Source organism: Folsomia candida, unplaced genomic scaffold (assembly GCF_002217175.1).
Source record: "Folsomia candida strain VU population unplaced genomic scaffold, ASM221717v1 Fcan01_Sc004, whole genome shotgun sequence".
Taxonomy (NCBI): Eukaryota; Metazoa; Arthropoda; class Collembola; order Entomobryomorpha; family Isotomidae; genus Folsomia; species Folsomia candida.
Genome location: NW_019091196.1, coordinates 1,859,793 through 1,878,351, shown reverse-complemented (window position 1 = coordinate 1,878,351; position 18,559 = coordinate 1,859,793). Strand labels below are relative to the sequence as shown.

Here is an 18,559-nt window from a genome sequence, read left to right as displayed (position 1 = left end):
CGAGAAGTGGGTTAAATGAACTGAGATAGATATGTGAAATATAATGGCTAAAGAATTGTGAACTTCTTATTTGTTTGAAAAACATACAAATCTATAATTTCAATTTAACGTATTAATTTGGAGATTCTATTCAGACAAAATCATCAGATCTTTTGAGGGGGCAAGTGTTCTATTAACACGATTAATGCTTCCAGTCAAAAATGGTACCGAGAGCGGTGATGCAACAATTTTTCAATCTAATTTTATTTATTAGTTATGATTGCACTACCTCACTAAGATTTCCCCTTTTTTGGGACCTTGTTTATTAGGGAGAAAATTGCCTCCTGATATATTTTGAGGTTTGTTAAGAATATTTATGCCGGCGAGGTTTGATACAGCAGGCGAATTAAGGATATTTTTTGTATAAGCATGTAAAATGTGAAGATATTCTAGAGTTGGTATAGCATACGACCATGTACATGCAATTTACTTATTTTAATGGCATGCCTTACTTGTCCATTTAACAAATATGGTAAAAATGTCAACTATGTATTTTCATTTTGTGCACAATTCCATATATTTATGACCACTCTATTTACAAATATTGGTAGACTTGATGATTAATCGTCACAATTTGCATAAAAATTTAGTCACGTGTAGCTACTGCGAAATTATGAATATGTGAAATTAAAATTTTGTACTATTGTGAGACTCCAACTCCAAAGTTACTTTTTTCATGTATAGAACAATTTTGATACAAAATTAGATGTGACCCATTGGTCTTCTAATGTAAATGTGATTGTTTATTTTTAAAATTTGTGAGTTGAAAATGCGACAAGAGATCTGGGTTAATGTTTCAGCCGATGTTTGACATATATTGAAAACATTCTAAAATATTTTTATCAATTGGTTTCAAATTTCAAAATTACCACGAAAAATGGATGTTTCCCTCCCATTTTAAGCAAGCTTTATGTAATATTTATCAAGATTAACCCAATTCAATAGGTACATATTTTCTTACGAAAAAAAAGTTTTCAAAATTTTATTTGTATAGTTCCCATTCGTTTTTATCTTTTTGGTCTCACATGCTGCACAATGCGCCTTAAAAACAATACAAGAAACAATCCCACATAAAAAGTTCTCCTCTTTAATGGCTTTCCCAATAAAAATCAGTTTTGGTATTAAATTGAGTTCGTTTCCTAAGTTCAATTTTATGTAATCGGCATTTCACCAAAATGAAATGCTTCATCACTTTCGCTTTACTTTCTCCGCGGCAGCCTCTCCTTTCAGGGGACCGACAAAGATTACGTGAGCAGAAAACATGGAAATATTATCCAATTATTTTTTTAAGATGGGAAATAGAACGAATTGAACAAATTGATAAGGAGACAATTAACGCAGTACTTCGTGACTTAGTAAAATCCATAAATTCTGTAAACTTGTACAAAATTTTACAAATATTTCGAAGTAAAATCAGCTACAAATTTTTGTAAACTTTCTCAGATCAAGGGCGTCTTTTTATTTTGTAATAGTTTGTGAAATTATTTTTACAAAACTTATGGATTTTACTAAACTCGCAATAGTTTCGGGAATTGCTTTTTATTCACTTTGTCAGCATGCAATCTATCAATACAATTTATAGCTTAATGATTTTTTAAAAAATTGAAATGCAACCTTCAACCTGTTCAAAATTATTTATGAAATATCCAAAGTTTACAAATATTTTTTATTACTTATTTCGATAAGTGTTAAAACTGTTGACTTTCGAGCAAAAACAACCGCTTTCCAAGTAAATATTTAGGCTTTTGTGGAAGTTACTAATCAATTTCAAAATTCCCAAGATGTATTTGAATTTTTTTGAAAATATGTAGATTAAAAAGCAGTAAATAATCATTATGGTAGTGGAACCCTATTGTTTTCGTGTGTTGAATTTATCCTTTAATTGTCTACAGCTAAAACAAATCAAATCTATTTAAATCAACTCTTAATTTATCAAAAGTTGGTAGAGGTCGACACCGTTTTGTAAAAATTCAAATACCTCAAGTTGACAAATTCATTAATTAGATCACGGGCTGCTGTATTGCAACAGTTTTGGCTTTCTCTAATTCACAAGTCGTAAAGAACATGTAATTGCGTGACAGGTTCGGACTTTTTATGTTGCAAAATTTTGCAAAATTATTTTAGAAAAGTTGCGGATTTTACAAGTTTCAAAGGACTGCGTGAATTACCTCAGTGTAACATTTGAGCGTCCCCCCGACTCAGATGCTACAACTGCAACGAAGCCATGCCAGACCAGACCTTGAAGAAGTCCTTAAATTCAACCCAGAAAAGCGAAAGGAGCAGATGGGACCGAATTCAATCCTTATCTTGGGGACATAACATATGTACATAGGGCGGAAAATTTAGGTTTGCTTGAACAAATTTTCTGAGAAATTCTAAATTTTTGCCAGTCTGGTAATACAGAATTGGCAACTGGTAGTAAGACTACGATTAAGAAAATTAGCTGGGTGAAAGTTTTGGTCCTCGATAAGAAGGAGAATTACAATTTTTTGCTAAAATTAGAGGGGTCGCCCCGGGAAGTGGTGGTGGGGAATTTTGGCCTCAAAATGGTCAAAAAATGATTCTACAAATCTCAAATTTTGACATAATATGTTAAATACATCTGACGTTATATTTCCGCGAACAAAAGAGGCTTTAATTCATTATCCACTTCGTATTTAGCCTTTTTAGTCGCGTCCGCTAATAATACTTTTCCGGAAGACTTTGCAACTTCATTGTTAATTTTTTCCTACCGGGACCGAAATTTTCTTAAAATATCGACTGTTTCACAAAGCAGGGAGTATTACTTCTTACATAGAGTCCAAAATATTTTGATGGGGCGAAGATAAGAGAAATTAGGAGGGTTTTCATTTTTCAAAATCAAACTGCCATATGATCACCATGAATTTTCACGCCAGCCAAATCGGAAATTTTGTGAGAAATTTTTAACAACATTTTAATTTCTCTTCGGTTTTCACTTGAGAGATATATTTCCCATAAAAAATTGCATTCCCGGAGTTTCTGTCACAACGTTAAGGACGTAGTACTCGTCGTCAGTGACCATTTTTTTGGTAAAATTTGGTTGCAAAGCGTGGGACACCTTGCGTTTACCATTTTTTCTCGACCTTCTGTATGTTTTGATGCAAATTTTTGTGCATGCGATTTGACCCACAACTTGTGGGCCTTATCATGATGAAAGTAGTTCGTATTTATCTTTGACCTTTTGGCCGCATCGGGCATGGACGTGGAGCAACATTTTCCGAAAATAAATTCAATCGTTTTTAACTTTCAAGGGGTCAATATGAAGGTTTTTTCTCATGGTGCGTACTTGAGGTAGACATTTTCGGATTCTCCATACTTTTTTATGTAAGTCTTAATTTTTTCACGGCCACCACATTCTCCATTCAAATTTAGTTAAGCCTTCTTCGAGTCTTCGTCGCTTAGATTTTGGTACTTACAAAAAATTCGTTTCCCGACTTCTTGCCTTTAAAATGGTGTAGGAAATTTTTCTTTCAAGAAATACTTCTGAAATTTTTGGGACACGAAGCTAGATATATTTACAACATTATGCGAAAAAATCAGATCTCTAAAATTATTTTGTTCTACCCCGCTACTAATTACAAACTGACCACCACATCCCGGGGCGACCCCTCTATGTCACAATTCTTGTAAAATTAGTTTATGACAGGTAGGGCTTCCCACAAGACGGGACAGTCTTGTCTTGTCTTGACAAGACGGGAAAACAAGACGGGACAAGACGGAAGTTTACGTCCCGCGTTTTGGCAAGCAAGACGGGACACGGGACGGGACAAACAACGTCTTGTCCCGTCTTGTCTCGGCAAGACGGGACGTCTTGCGACCATTTAAATATGATAATTTCGTCTCGGAATTCATAAAAATTGAATTTAAAACTTAGCACAAAGGTGGTATTTGTTCAGTAAAATACAACTTGAGTGAAATCATAATTCCCTTAAAATGGAAATTCGATCGAAACGAATCATCGAATATTTTTCGGATAGCTTTATCTAATCCGTTATCATTAAATAGAATTTAGAAGTTAGAATTTTGTGTACAATACGAACATGAAGTCAAGTCTTGAGAACATAAATTTCCAAACAAGCAGTTTCCCATCAAACCAAAACAGAGGTTTTCCGTTTTAGGGATGGCAAAGGTCTTTTTGCCACTCCCCTGTGTAATGTGATTTTTACCAGTCGAAACCTTGGTTAAATTATTCTATAATTAGTACAAACACTTTGGATCATGCATCCTGAAGCAAACTTAAATTTTGTGAATGGATTTAAAATTTAACCCATTTAAAACATGTCCGTCCCGTGTTGTCCCGTCTTGCACGGGACGGGCAAGACGGGACGCAAGACAAGACGGGACAGCTTGTAGTCCCGTCTTGTCTTGATATTTCGTCCCGCAGATTGTAACAAGACGAGACAAGACGTATAATCTTGTCTTGTCCCGTCTTGTGGGAAGCCCTAATGACAGGTTTATTATTATTCTTAAATTTGGATTTGTAAGTTTTGACGGGTTTTGACGGGTTTTGACGGGTTTTGACGGTTTTTTATGAGATTCGTGAAATTTTTGTATTAATTGTTGTTCTTCTTATTTCTTATTTCCAGTTCAGAAAATTGAATACGGTTCAATATGCCTCAAATCTTTGGCCATTGCCGACCCATGTTTTTTACGAGTTCCTCTTTTCTCTCCCGACTTTCTCAACTTTCTTAAGTGAAAAGCAACCGCTCCATTTATTCCACATCGCTCTTGGTTTCTCTTTCTCTCGGAGAGCTTGGGAATTCGGAGAAGAAAAAGAAAACTAAAATAAAATGTGGAGGAAATCAAACCGCAAACCACCCGCAAAGTAAAACCGAGAAATTCTTGTGGTCTGTTGGAAATCCTTCAAATTTTGTGTTTCTTTGTTGGGCGGAGAAGGGATCCAGTCGAGTTGATGCTTGTCCAGGAGAAAGGAGAGAAAGGTGAACGGAGGTGAGCGACGGATATGTTTAATCGATGATGCTGCGAAATGGAGAAGTTCTCGACTTTCTCTTTTTTTCCTCTGCAAGTGGAAATCTGGTCGGTTTCTTTTTCTACTTTTTGATTTTTATGGTATCAAATCGGTTGTGGTTTTCGAGGTGTAATAAAATAAATTTCTGAGGAGGATGGATCATGTAAGGAATAAATCGTGGATAATTTTTGGTACACGAGTGGATGTTTTGGACAAATTACGACAAGCAAAAAATGGGAAGTAGTGTTTGTTTGATGGAAAATGTCTGAACAAACATAAAGCAAATATTTTTCGATAAAAACTTTATATTTTTTTAGCACAATTTTGTAATTTAGTAATTTCTATTTGTCTGAATTCAAAATTCAGACACGAATTTTGGAGATGAATTGGTTCCGGAAATTACTCAGATTAGAGGAGGAAATTGCACCGGGACTCCTGGTTCGGGAGTAATAATAAAAGAATTGGAAATTTTTGCAGGGTTTTCAATTTTTATACAATTTCTATTTTTACGGATCCACCGGAACTCAATATTTTTTTCGGGAAATTATACAACTCTATGGCGGAACTCAATTGGAATAATTTTACAATTTATTTGTACAAGGGTGAAAGATCTTGTTTCCAATTTATTTATTTTTACAAAAGGAGAAGAATCCCAGCTGGGAAACTGTGCGAAATTGAGGAGCGTCTGTTGCTACTTTTGCTAAAATATCCTTCCGGACTTGAAGGGATCCCATTTAGATCCAAATCCAGTTTTGGGGGCAGACAGGGTTCTCCGAGAGAATAAGAAATTCAATTATTAAAAAAAAACTATAACTACAGAAGTTTGGTCACGAAATACACTGATCCCGGGTGTAATTGTCCTCAAAATTTTGTTAATTTCGTTTTTCCCCTCTACAGCATGTAAAAAAACTCGACCAGATAACCTCTCAGATTTTCTTGTCTCTATTTTTTTAAGGTGGACTAGTTACTACTTTGCGGAGGCTGGTAAATATTTCAGTATATAATTTCCACTAAAGTCAAATTCTTCTCTATCCCGGACAAATTGACTTCTGTAAGTTTCTAGTTTTTTTACAATTTGTCATTAACTGGTCTATAGTTCAGTCAAATAAAAATGTTTTGATTATAGCATCCATTTACAAAAGGTAAGAGGAAAATCGTATTCAAAATCAATCACAAACTTATGCCAGTCAAATGAATCTCTCAATTTAGCAATGTTTTTGGTACGCTATTCAAAAAATTACTCGTTTACAAGCATGTTTTAAATTATGAATAGTTAAATTTGACAAAAATTGAATAAGTTACACGCCATACTTAAGTTTTTTTGATAGATTTCTTTATAATTTATTATAGATCCCCCACTGATATTCACTTGAGGTTTATGGATATAAAATTTTCTAAAATTTTGTTAGATTGGTAAATTTGGTTAAATTCACTTTACTGTTAGGCGAAATATTTTAGCCTGGAATATTTTAGCCTGTAATTTAAACATTAAAATTTCATAAGGTTACCCTCATTTTCAGACACTACAAATTTTCGCACGATTTACAAGTCACGTTTATACAACCGGAAATGTTCATTTTGCTGATAATAATGTTTACAATTTGAATTTAGCGAATCCTATTTTAAATGTATTTCCCAATTTTGGAGAGCACTTCCGGAACACTGGGATCTCATCGAGCCGTCCATCCATCTGTGCGAACCATAAGCCGACGACCCAGCAGCGAGTTGGCTGTACGAATGTAGGGAAGTGACCTAATTGTTAAGGATTTGTGTGCTTTTACTGCTCAATTCTCCAGAGATTCTACCAAGGATTATTTTCTCCGGATGGAAAATGAGAGAAAACGGGGAAAGCTGGAAATCTCATTTCAGACTCTCTCACAAATGCGATACAGCAAGTTTGGCAGAATTTTGCAATAGAAAATTAAACTAAAAGATTTTAATCGGTTTTCGAATTGGTTGGTGGTGAAGTTTGATAGGATTTTAATTGTAAAGATTCTACAATTTTATTTGGTTTTTGAAATGATGGTGAATTATTATCATAAAAAGTTTACAAATATATTTTCGTCCAAATTGAGCAACATTGAAGATTTTAATTTTTTGGTCTGGGAAATTGTGTAACAGTCTGACCCAATAAGTCCAAATGTGGGCCAAACTTGCAAAATTAAGCAACTCTATTTTGGTTCCAAGATAGGAAATTGCAGCCAAAATTAGAATAATATTTGCAATGACTAGCCAAAATTACGATAATTGCTGTTACACGAATAAATACCTGAAGAAATAATTTATGCAGAGGAAGAGTAATTAATTGTAAGTGATTATAACTAATGGACGTAAATTAGCAGGTAATTGTACTAGAATTAAATGGAATAATATTTAAATACTATTGCGCAATTATGTGCTGATACACATGAATATTCAGAGCGTATTTAATGAAATTTAACAATTTTTTTGCATGCATTAATTATTCTGTCTCGTTAGTAAAAAAAACTTTAGAAATCGATTTATTTGACACATTATCATAAAAGGGCGAGTGTATTTGGTCAATTATGTACATCATCATGTGATTTTCAATCAAATTTCTTTGTAATATTAAAAGTCAAAATTTTGCCGAATTTAAATTCTGTAAATAATTATTGAAACAATTAATCGTATAATTACATTAAACGAAGATATGATTATACGTTTTCCCATAATTTCTAACTAATGTAACAGTATACATAACTTCAATTTCAAAAACCTAATATGCAGAAGCCATTTGAGAATCCTCATGTCGTAAAGTTAGACTTTTCAAAATTACGAAATTTATGGTAAAAACGTTGTATTTTGTTTGTCTCCAACTTTTCTAATTGTTCTATCCCTTAGCCTAAAAGAATGAAGACTTTGCTAATTATTTTTAGCGAACTATTCCAGTATTTTGTGGGACATTTATTTATTTCAAGGTATGAGACAATAATTTATACAATTAGTTTTCATACTTCTTCATTTAACGTAAACTATTTATATTTTTTTTAAATACCAAATGTTAAATAGATCACAGTGATCACACATTTTGTAACCAAATTTGCAAAGTCATTTTCCCGGTTACAAGACGAATGTCCAGTCCATGCACATGTTTTGTCCCTGATTTCTCACTCCTCACATAATTCTTTCCGAAATCGGAGGAAAAGATTGATATCCGAGTTCTATATGCCGATCAGACCAGACTTTCTCCACGAAGAAAAAGTGCAAATACACCAAAAAGGGCAAGGACAAATTTACCTCTCACAACAATTCTCGATTTTAAATATGTCACAAATTTTGTCAAAAATAATTGATTATAATTTTGCATATTTATGTTCATACTTGCAAATATGTGAATATGCAAAATTATGTTATCAATTTGGATATTCAGTCATTTTATGTTATCTTCACGTTTTAAATAACACATGAAATATGACGACTGTCGAATCCATGATACATACGTTTGTCCCTGATTTAATACTTTTGAAAGTCGGAGGACAAGATTGATACTCGAATTTTATTTGCCGACCAGACCAGATTTTCTCCACTGGAAAAAAGTACAAATAAAGAGGAAGAACTCACTTACCTTTCACAACAATTCTCGCCCCTTCACTCGTCATCACCTCGTTCGTCAGTTTGTGCAGCGTTCGGCACGCCAACACCTTTCGTCCGTCAGACTCGTCCACGCTGAACACGTGCAACTCTCCAGACGGCAGCAGGAGCCATTTGCCTGCAAAAAGAAGAAAGAAAAAAGTATGACAAAAAATCTTGACATGAAAAAGGTTTCCACTCAAAAAACTTTCTCCATCACTTTCTCGTTTTTTTTAATGTGTGACATTTTTTTGGGGGAGGAAATGACCCAGAATAAAATTAGAGTGAAAGTAAACTGTGACGAGGTGGGGAATTGCATCATCTTTCTATGGTACAGAGAGTGCCTTATTTTTTTGCAAAGTTTTCGAGAAATCAAAGCTTGCACTTTTCCCTTTTTGAAAATCTACTAAAGGTTCTGTAATAAACACCTTTTTGTATAAATACAATGACCGCTGTGATTTTTCGCAAGTATTTTTGCAAAGTTACAGAATGTTGATTTTTTCTGAAACACTTTAAAAAAAACGTTAGGAAGATGCACACCTGAGCAGTATTTTTGATAAATACTTCTTCGCAAATAAAATTTGTGGCGTATTTCTTTGCAATTATTTGTTGCAAAGTTTTTAAATAGAGAACTTGTGTGGGCGAAATTGATGAAGGAGACTAAAAAACGAATAAAATGTTAGTGTTGCATAACAATTTCATTATTTTTTTCCTAAGTTTCACCAAGTTGGAATAAATTTGTGGTGGAATAAATTTGCAAAATTAATTATGTCTAGCAAATATTTTTTTTGCAAAGTTTTCGCAACAGTGGGAACACAGGGAAATAAGTTAGTACATAAATAACCGACCTGTTTGGAAGTTGGGATATATGTTGAGTGATCCATCTTGCACCCAGGAAGTCACAGTAATATAGTCCACAAGCTCGGGAGGCACGAGACAGCTGCGGAAAAATGAAGATACAAATTATTAAATTTTAATTACATCAATCAATTCACCAAAATTTTTTACGAAGGTCGCCAAATTTTGGCTCAACCTTTGAAATTTTTTTGGGCCAAGATTTAGATCTTTTTCATTACTTAAAAGGTATACTTAAGAGGGAATTAAGGGTGCGTTTATACTTTACCCCTTGGTAACTTGCGGCATAGTTGAATTATCACATTGGCACAAGATACCAAAAGGAGTGAAGTATAAACCCACCTTAAATTTCCTAAATTGATGTTTAGGTAGAATTATTAATTCCTATGGTATGAAAATCAAAAAAAGGCAGGTATGGTATTCTGGGTATTTATTTAAATACGGGCAAATATGGCATATTGCAAATTGCATTTGTCTCATACACTAGTTCAATCTTTCGTATTTTTGGGAATCTATATTTTTATTTATTTCAAAAACGGCTTCTTTGTTGGACAAATTATTAAAATTCGAAAATAAAATGTAATTAGTTTTTTAAGTCTGTCAAACAAAAAATATTTCTAAATTATTTGCAAACGTTGATGAAATAATGTTGTCAAATAAAAAGAGTGAAGCGATTAACACTTTGGTCTTTGGTAACTTTGTAAAATCCGTGCGTTTTATTGAATAATTTTACAAACTTTTACAAATGAGACGCGCTTGATCGAAGTAGGTTTACAAAAAATTTGCAAGTCATGTGTATACGTGAGAATATTTTTTGAACCTTGTTTATGCTTCCGAAAATTAGGATTCGTTAATTTCTTAAAAGGTGTTTTAATTTAACAAATTATTAAAATATGAAAATAAAATGTCGCTATTTTTTGCATGTGTCAAACTAAAGAGATTATCCAAATTTTAAATAATTTGCAAATGATGAGGAAATAATTTTAGCAAATAACACTTTCATAAATTCGGTAGACTTGAAAACTCTCACAAAATTTTATAAATACATATTTCCAAGGAAAATTAGCGTGCAAATTTTTGCAACTTTATTCAGACCAAGGGGTCTCTTTGTTTTGTAAATTCATGTAACATTATTGTATAAAATTTGGTTTTACAAAGCTAGCAATGACTGTGTGGATTCCTTCAATAATTTGATGAAATTTTAAACTTGTCATACATTACGAGGTAGTTGATTGATTGAGGGGAGTCGATTAATCTCACAATTTGATGTAACCACGTGTCCCATAATTTGCAAAATGACGAGATAACTGGCTTCATGACAAGAAGAAAAAACTCACCGTAAAAGGGCATTATTTCCCCGGATCACGGCCACGTCCGGATTTTGGATGTGGAACGGGGTGTCCAGCACTGCAAGAATTCCAGAGATGAAGAACACAAGTTCCAATTAAAATGACATAACGACAGAAATTTTGGGGAGGAAAACTCATTATTTTTTGTGTAAGTTTTCCCCAGAAAGTTTTGCTTTCAGTTATCCCTGGATTTCTTACCTGCACGAACCACGACTTCCGGACTGATAATTGTTCCCGACGGATTACTAAGTTTGCACCGAAGCGTCGCAAAGTGAACGTCGGGTCGGAACTTGTCAATGGGAAAGGGGAGAAAGCGTATGTTTCCGGTTGGCAGCACCTGAAAATGGATGAAAGGGATTAATATTTCCTAAGGAATTTGTGTACAGTTGAATTTGATTTTTTGTTACGAATTTCAAGAAAACTAGTTTGTAGAGTAAACTATTAATTATTTATAAGTTTTGTTCAAGAAGATTTTGACTAGCCAACCGAATTTTCGAGATTTCCAAAAATACTTTTTGAAAAATTGAAGAATTTTCATTATTTTTAAATCGGAAGAAACAGTTTGATTCAAAAATTTGAAACTATAAATATTGTCCGACATTATAATTTATTTAAAATTTCATCTGTGCAAAATGCGAGCTTTACATATTTATGATTAGCTTATTAATCCTGTGAATTAATTAATGCAACTGGTACACATTACATTTAAAATACAAATTGTTATCGCCACTAAAGTAACACTTTACTATTTTAAAATTCGGAAAATAATAATCCCAGAAATTCCTATAAAATCGAATTTTTTCCATGGAACGTCTCAAATCTATTGGGATTGTATGTATATTGTTCATATATAAAGAAGCCTGGCCAATGTACGTAAATATATCGAATTTTTCGGGGTTTGTTTTCATTACGAAGAAATGAGAGACGAAATTTATATTTTTTGTACTTTTGATTTTAGAAATAGTTTGACGTCAAATGTAATATTTTGTAGTAAATTATAACCCTTGAAAAGATTCAGATTGGCACCAAATATATTGCACTTTTTGCTATAAGGGTTCCAAGTGACCCACGATTACATTAGCGGAAAACAACAAGAACACTTCCAATTCACCTCAAAGCTATTTGTCCTGTTACACTTTAGGCGTAAATTATTACCGTCGCTAAAATTTACAAATAGAAAATACTGAAAATAATACTAAAAATCTCGATTTACTTATGTAAACTTGAATTTTTACCATGAGTCGTCTCAAACCTAGGGGGATTTGCAAATTTCTAAGTATCAACAAGGCTCACTTTACGCGTTTCGAGTTTTGTTTGAAAACGAAGAAATGAATTTGGAGGAGGTTTTGAGACAGGAAATTTATAGATTTTTATGTATTTCCAAGTTTAGAAATAGTTTAACGACAAATGTAATATTTTGAAGTAAATTGTGACGTTGATTAAGTTTTAAGATAATTATGCTTCCACATATAAGGTTGTAAATTTAGCGAAATTTTGAACTAAAATTTTGAAAAATTTGTGGTAAAAAATATTCATTTGCATAATTCGATTTCATTTATCCTGTAATTTTTTTAACATGGGAAAACCGTGATACGTGCGAAAACAATTTTGTTTTCAACGAATAAAACAATTGTACAAACTTTACAATATACAAATACAAAACGCATGAATCTACACCCGAACTTATTTAGCATCCTACCAGACTTAGATTAGGAAAGCACGTGATTGATTTTCAATTAAAATTTTGAACATCCCAACCAATAATTTGAAATTAACATGACAAACGTGATGGCTTGACCCGTCCATACTAATCGATTCCACAATTTGCGCACAGTCCCCCACTTTCCTTTCTCTGCTTTCATTACTCTGGCCCATTGTAAATTTTGATCTCGTTTTCACCACTCAAAAACCAGACAGAACAGCCCACACAACACTCGCAAACAAATTCCGTCCGTGCAAATGGATGGACTTGGTCAGCCACACAAACACTCATTCACTTTCACCAGACCACTTCATCATCTCCACTAAATTTACTCTCCCCTCCATCCAACTTTCTCTCTGTGGATGAAACGAGGACAAAATTGGGTTCACATCATAACCCGAGAGCCATACATAACACGAAACAATCATGCTTTGTGACGTCCACGAGCTTAATTCTGCTTTCAGGACGGGTGCTTTCACCCAATTAAAATCTTTGGGGATGTTCATCTCAAAGGAATGGATGCAATTCTGCGTGGGTAAATATTTTAGAGACTGGAAACCACTCAAAATAAATTGGTTACATAAGTGTGGTAGAATATGTAAGGATTTACCGCTCTGGTAACAATTTTGACACGTCAAAATTAAAAAAAACATTATTCCATATTTTTGAGATCGATGCTAATCTTTTGTGCGATTTGCAAATCACGTCGGTCTTGGTAGTCAGAATCCGTGACTCTCTAAAGGGATCTTGGCATACGATCTAGGCATTAATAAATTGTAATTTTGCACACACTTCCGGTAATAATTTGTCACTGAACGGAAAAAATTGTTTTTTTTTCGAAATCAGAAATTTACTCCTTCAACTCATATCAACCTCGATATTCAAACTTTTATCAATTTAGCAGGATTTCCGACTCATTGAACGGGCAATACTTTTCTTCTTCTTGTCTTTATTCGGTAAAAATAATTTCCATCCATTTAACTTCCTCACTTCGTCATGAGTGCTCCTTTTTCCCACTAATTTTGCAAATTGTATCACCCCAGTAAGTAATTCTCCACTCCATGTAAAACCAGGGATTACATAATACACTCCAATCCACCGACTTAATGGCTTTATGTACACGTACTTTCACTCATTTCATCCCCAATTTAAAATCCTCTCGAACAAAATTACTCGTCGAAATACATATTTTGGTGAAAGCAGCATCCGAAGAACACGGTGTGCTCGTCTGGTCCGGAGTTGTCCCCTGATTTATGTTCTCGGTGGGTGAAAGTAGAAAGGAAATAAATAAATCGTGCCGCCGACTTTCACCGAAATTCTAATTTTGTCCTTTTCTCCATTCATTCCTCTCCGCTTGTTCCTTGATTCCTCGTCGTATTAAAATCCAATTTTGCTCACGGGGAGGGCAACCCGGTAACCAAGAGATGGATGAAATTGGACGGGAGAAAGCACGGTTTATGTTCCCAAAGTCGGAATAAAATCTAATTTCGACCCAACATAAAATTTATGTGGGTTTAATATTGAAATAAAATGGACTCGGACGGCGAATTCTTCTTCCGCGATGGAGGAGAAAGGTGGAGGAGAAAGTCTTCATTTCTTATTCGATGAATGTAATTACAGGGCGGATTATTTTGCAAATTCTTCTATATTTGTCGTTTTTAGAAAGGATTTAAACATTTGTCGAATCCGAATTGATTTGGAAATTGTAGGAAAATTTGAGTAAAGAGGATTGCAAAATAATGTATTATATCACTATTTTTAGTCAAGTTGTTGGAATTTTGGAGTAAAATTAATGCACTGAATGTGCCTGGATTTTGTCCTGTTTCTCAATTCAGGTATTTAATTTAGCAATCGACAAAATTCAATGTCCAGATATTTCAGAGAAACTAACACCAAAATTTTTTAATCCATGCACTCGGGTTATTTTTATTTTGTTGCCCTTGTTTTATAGGTTATTGATATAACAAAAGCCTATTTTTTATCTGAAAATCTTGCGTTTCTTACATATTTAAAACTAAATAATAACTTACTCCTGTAGACATAAAATTTGTAATAATTTAATATTATAAAAATTCCTATAATATTCATTCCTAAAAATGCTCTGAAATCGATTTTTTTCAGAATTTATTTTCATTTTCACTCGAGTGCATATTATTTTGCATATTGAAACATGAAATGTTAAAACGACAATCGAGAATTGTAATAAAACGACGTGCATATTTAATTGTAATAATTAAAATACAAGTGAATTTTTTGAGCGCGTTGCCAAACCCTATCTAATTCCATTTTGTTATTTAAATTAACTTCTACGAAATAAATCAATGTCGCTAAACTCGTACATTTTAAACTAACTTATGCACTGTATAAATCAAGTTTAGTTTTTCACTCAAGGTACACGTTCATTCAGTCTCTCATTTACATATTTTATTAAAATAAAATGTTGTATTCGTAATTTGTGGTGAGAATACAATTCGGCAATTCATACAGTACTTTGTAATTCAATACAATGTGTAAGTTTTGTAAAATGATTTTACTAAATAAACAGACGCCTTTGATCTGAGTACCTTTTTTAGAAAAATCTATAAGCTAATTTTCCTCAGAAATGTTTCTTAAATTTTGTAACTTTATGAATTTTACGCATTTTACAATTTTAATAAGACCTGCGTGAATTGACTCATAAATTGTTTACACGGATGACGGAGTCACTTGAAATTTCCAGAATTCACGTTAAATATACCCTCAAACCGTAATAACATGTATGTTAATATTTGGCAGAAAATGGCGAATTACAACTTTACCTTATTATTTAACCCTGAATAAATAATACTAATGCAAAAAAATAAGGTGGAGTAAGGAATCATGCAAAAAATGGAAATCCTCACGCACGAGAGAAAACATATTCTTCCTTTTATCTGCTTTCTCTCTCACTTGCTGCGACAAGGAACTGTCACTCTCACGCCAACAATACACAAAAACACAATTGGAAATAAACAAGTTTGGGGAGAGGACATGATTTCACTTTCACCACGACTTTCACCTCGTGAGAAAATTGGACCACTTTTCTCGCAAGGAAAAAAGTGTCTCATTCTATTTAAGGAAAGTAATTTATTCCTTGTGGAATGCAATGGGGGTAGTCAAGTCAAAGTTATTCGGGATAATAAAAAATTATCAAATATTAGTTTGCGAAAATGAAAATAATTCTACAATTGTCGTTAAATTAAGATAAGCAGCCATGAAAGTTTAGACTTGCAAATTAATCATGCACTATTTTGCAAAGTTGTGGAAATGCTATGAAATTTGTTTTCCAAAATTACATTGTTGAAAATTTAAATTCATTCCCGAAAAATTTATGGAAACGTAAATATTCATAATTTTACTCAGACGGACCGTGCGACAAGTAGAAGTGTGTTCCTACGTAATTTTACAAAATTTCTAAAAATATTGAAACAATTCGTCTGGTCGTTTGTAACCCAGCAAAATTTGTAATCTTACATACCTACAAAAAAAATTAAAGAAATTTGGAAAAATTAAGAAGCAGATTAAACGAATCTTTCTCATCTTTGTGAAACTATTTACAAAAGTTATACATAATTTATTCAGTGACAAACATTTACATTAGTAGTTACAATATTTGTTTTTTTAGTGAATTTTTCACGGTAGATTTTATTTTTTAACGTACTTGTAGTCCTGAAATCTTACAGGTTCGAGTCAAATTAGCTTTCTGTGTTGTTTTATTAATTCGAATGCGCCATTGTGCACCTTGAATAGAAATCCTAAAGCGAAAATTACCAGATGTACAAATTTTACGTAAATTGTTTACAACTTGTAAATTTACATATTTGCGATTATTTTTCAATCGGTTTTAGTACTTGCAGGAGCTTCTTCGATCTATTTATAAAACAATGGATACTTTAATTTTGCAAATTAAGTCTTAACGACGGCAAAGTCATCAAACTAATATTGCACCTTTATCTGAACCTGATAAAAATACCCTAAATTTAATCTTTGTGTTACAAAATGTTAACGAAAATACAATAATGTGACTAATTTTGAGTTATTGCTTAAGATACCTTTATTTTAAAAGAAATAAATCCATAAGCAGAATATCCCTACATTAAATTTATAAAATTAATGATCGCATAATTATTTTGACAAACAACATCTGTTAATTTGTCAACTTAAAATCGCCCCATTTCCAACTTAAGGCATGAAAATTTGGAGTATTTACAACGAATTGACGTGACTATCCCGAATAAACCCCATTTTTAGCATTCATTCATTTACTTTTTCCCATTCAACTCTCTATTCAAATCATATCCAAATTTTATTATATTTTCACTTTCCTCTCGTCCCTAACAATATTTGGATTCCATTTTACGATCGTGATCATCATTTCGTCCCATTCTCCCTTTCTTTCTCTGTGAATCTTTTGTGGTGGGGAAAGTTTGGGGAAAGTAAGTATCGTAAACGCGCGATTTATAACTCTTTCAAATCCAAATCGAATCCAGGCCACAATTCACAACAAAAAGCACCCCACCTGGTTTTCCCTCCTCGTCCCACACTTTCGCCACTCGGAGGACGAGGAATCACCAGGATCAAATAACTCTGCGAACCATTGTTGCTACTTCCCCAACAAACGAAATGTTTGTGTCTGCTTTCTCTTTTTGGGTGACTCGCTCTCTCTCCAGGACCAAATTTAGTAATCCTTTCTCCACGAAAACCACACTTTCACTCAGCGAGCAGGATGCATTGTGTGTTTAGGTTACAATAATATCCGAGGACAAAGAACACGCTAGGAAATTTGAGGGAACAAAATTTTTAAAAGAAAAAATAAAATATGAAAATGAGAATTTGATATTTGAATTTAAAGACTTTTTTTCGAAGTAATTACAAAAACTTTTTAGCAAACGCAAACCTTCGGGTCTTGCGATCATACAACTTTTCAACCTACAAACCAATTACTTTTCGAAATGCCTGAGCAAGTGGGAAAATTTTAAAAATTTAGAAATTTAAAGCCTTGGTGTTTTGAAATCTTATAACTTTCTCAACTTACCAAAAAAATTAAGAAAAAATAATTTTTGTCGTTTTTATAATTTAAAATTACGTATTTAATGGTTTGATATTTTCAGAATTTTAAAAGTGTCAAAGAACTCAGTGCATTCAAATATTACGTATTTTTTGAATTTAAAATTTTCTACGTAGCATTATTTAGAGTGGCGCTTGTGGGTTTTACCATAAAACGAAATTCTGTTTCGAGCAGATTATGAGAACAAAGAGGTGAAAGCAACAGAACGAGCAACGACCTCGAGTCCACGTTATTTCACTTTTTCGAGGAAGAAGGGGGCAGTGAGGCAGAAATAGAAAGTGGGAAAAGTACAAGGACAACATTTCCTTTAGAATTTTACTCCCATTTCGCTCAGTTTTGGGTGATATTGTTTTTAACAAACTTACAAAGTTGGGATAAAAAGGTGAAAGTTTGCAATAATTGCATGACTTCTGAGCCCATGTGAAATTTAGAAGAGTTTTTAATTATCAAATTTAATAGGTTTTATCCTTTGGTTTTGTACTCTTATGTTTTTAGAAAATTGCAAAGCTGAACAAATGTTACAAATTGCGTGTAACAATTTGTGAACTTTGAAATTTTTTAAAATAAATATTCATAACAAAATATACCTTATTTTTTGGGTCCCTGCGTTTATTTTTAAAGTTTTCAGAAAAATTAAAATTTTCGAAAAACGAAATACAAAATTTCGAAAGCTGTGTAATCACAGCTTTAAAAGTTGAAAAGCTGCAGATTCACAGCTCTAGAAATTATTTTCTCTCGAGCTATGACTTCACAGTTTTTCCTATCTTGAAAGCTGATAATCTGCAGCTTTTAGAGCTGTGAATTCACAGTAAAATACTGGGATATCACCGTTCTCTCTCCTAGACTGGCAATACTAGTTCACAAAGTCAAAAAAAGGTTTATTGACACGATCTAATATTCAATTATGTCAATTTTCTGTCGCAAAGTGAAATATGCAAATTGCAAAT

At 33.1% G+C, this 18,559-nt stretch overlaps 1 protein-coding gene across 1 annotated transcript in view; it reads right to left on the bottom strand.

The window, feature by feature from the left end:
- Nucleotides 1-18,559, bottom strand: part of LOC110848283 (Down syndrome cell adhesion molecule-like protein Dscam2) — a 118,088-nt gene that overhangs the window by 73,113 nt on the left and 26,416 nt on the right. Inside the window, exons 3-6 of the mRNA XM_035851005.1 lie at nt 11,023-11,161; nt 10,813-10,882; nt 9,469-9,560; nt 8,616-8,759 (exon numbers count right to left, since the gene is read on the bottom strand). Coding sequence (XP_035706898.1) covers nt 8,616-8,759; nt 9,469-9,560; nt 10,813-10,882; nt 11,023-11,161 — 445 coding nt within the window. The remainder of the gene's footprint in view (nt 1-8,615; nt 8,760-9,468; nt 9,561-10,812; nt 10,883-11,022; nt 11,162-18,559) is intronic.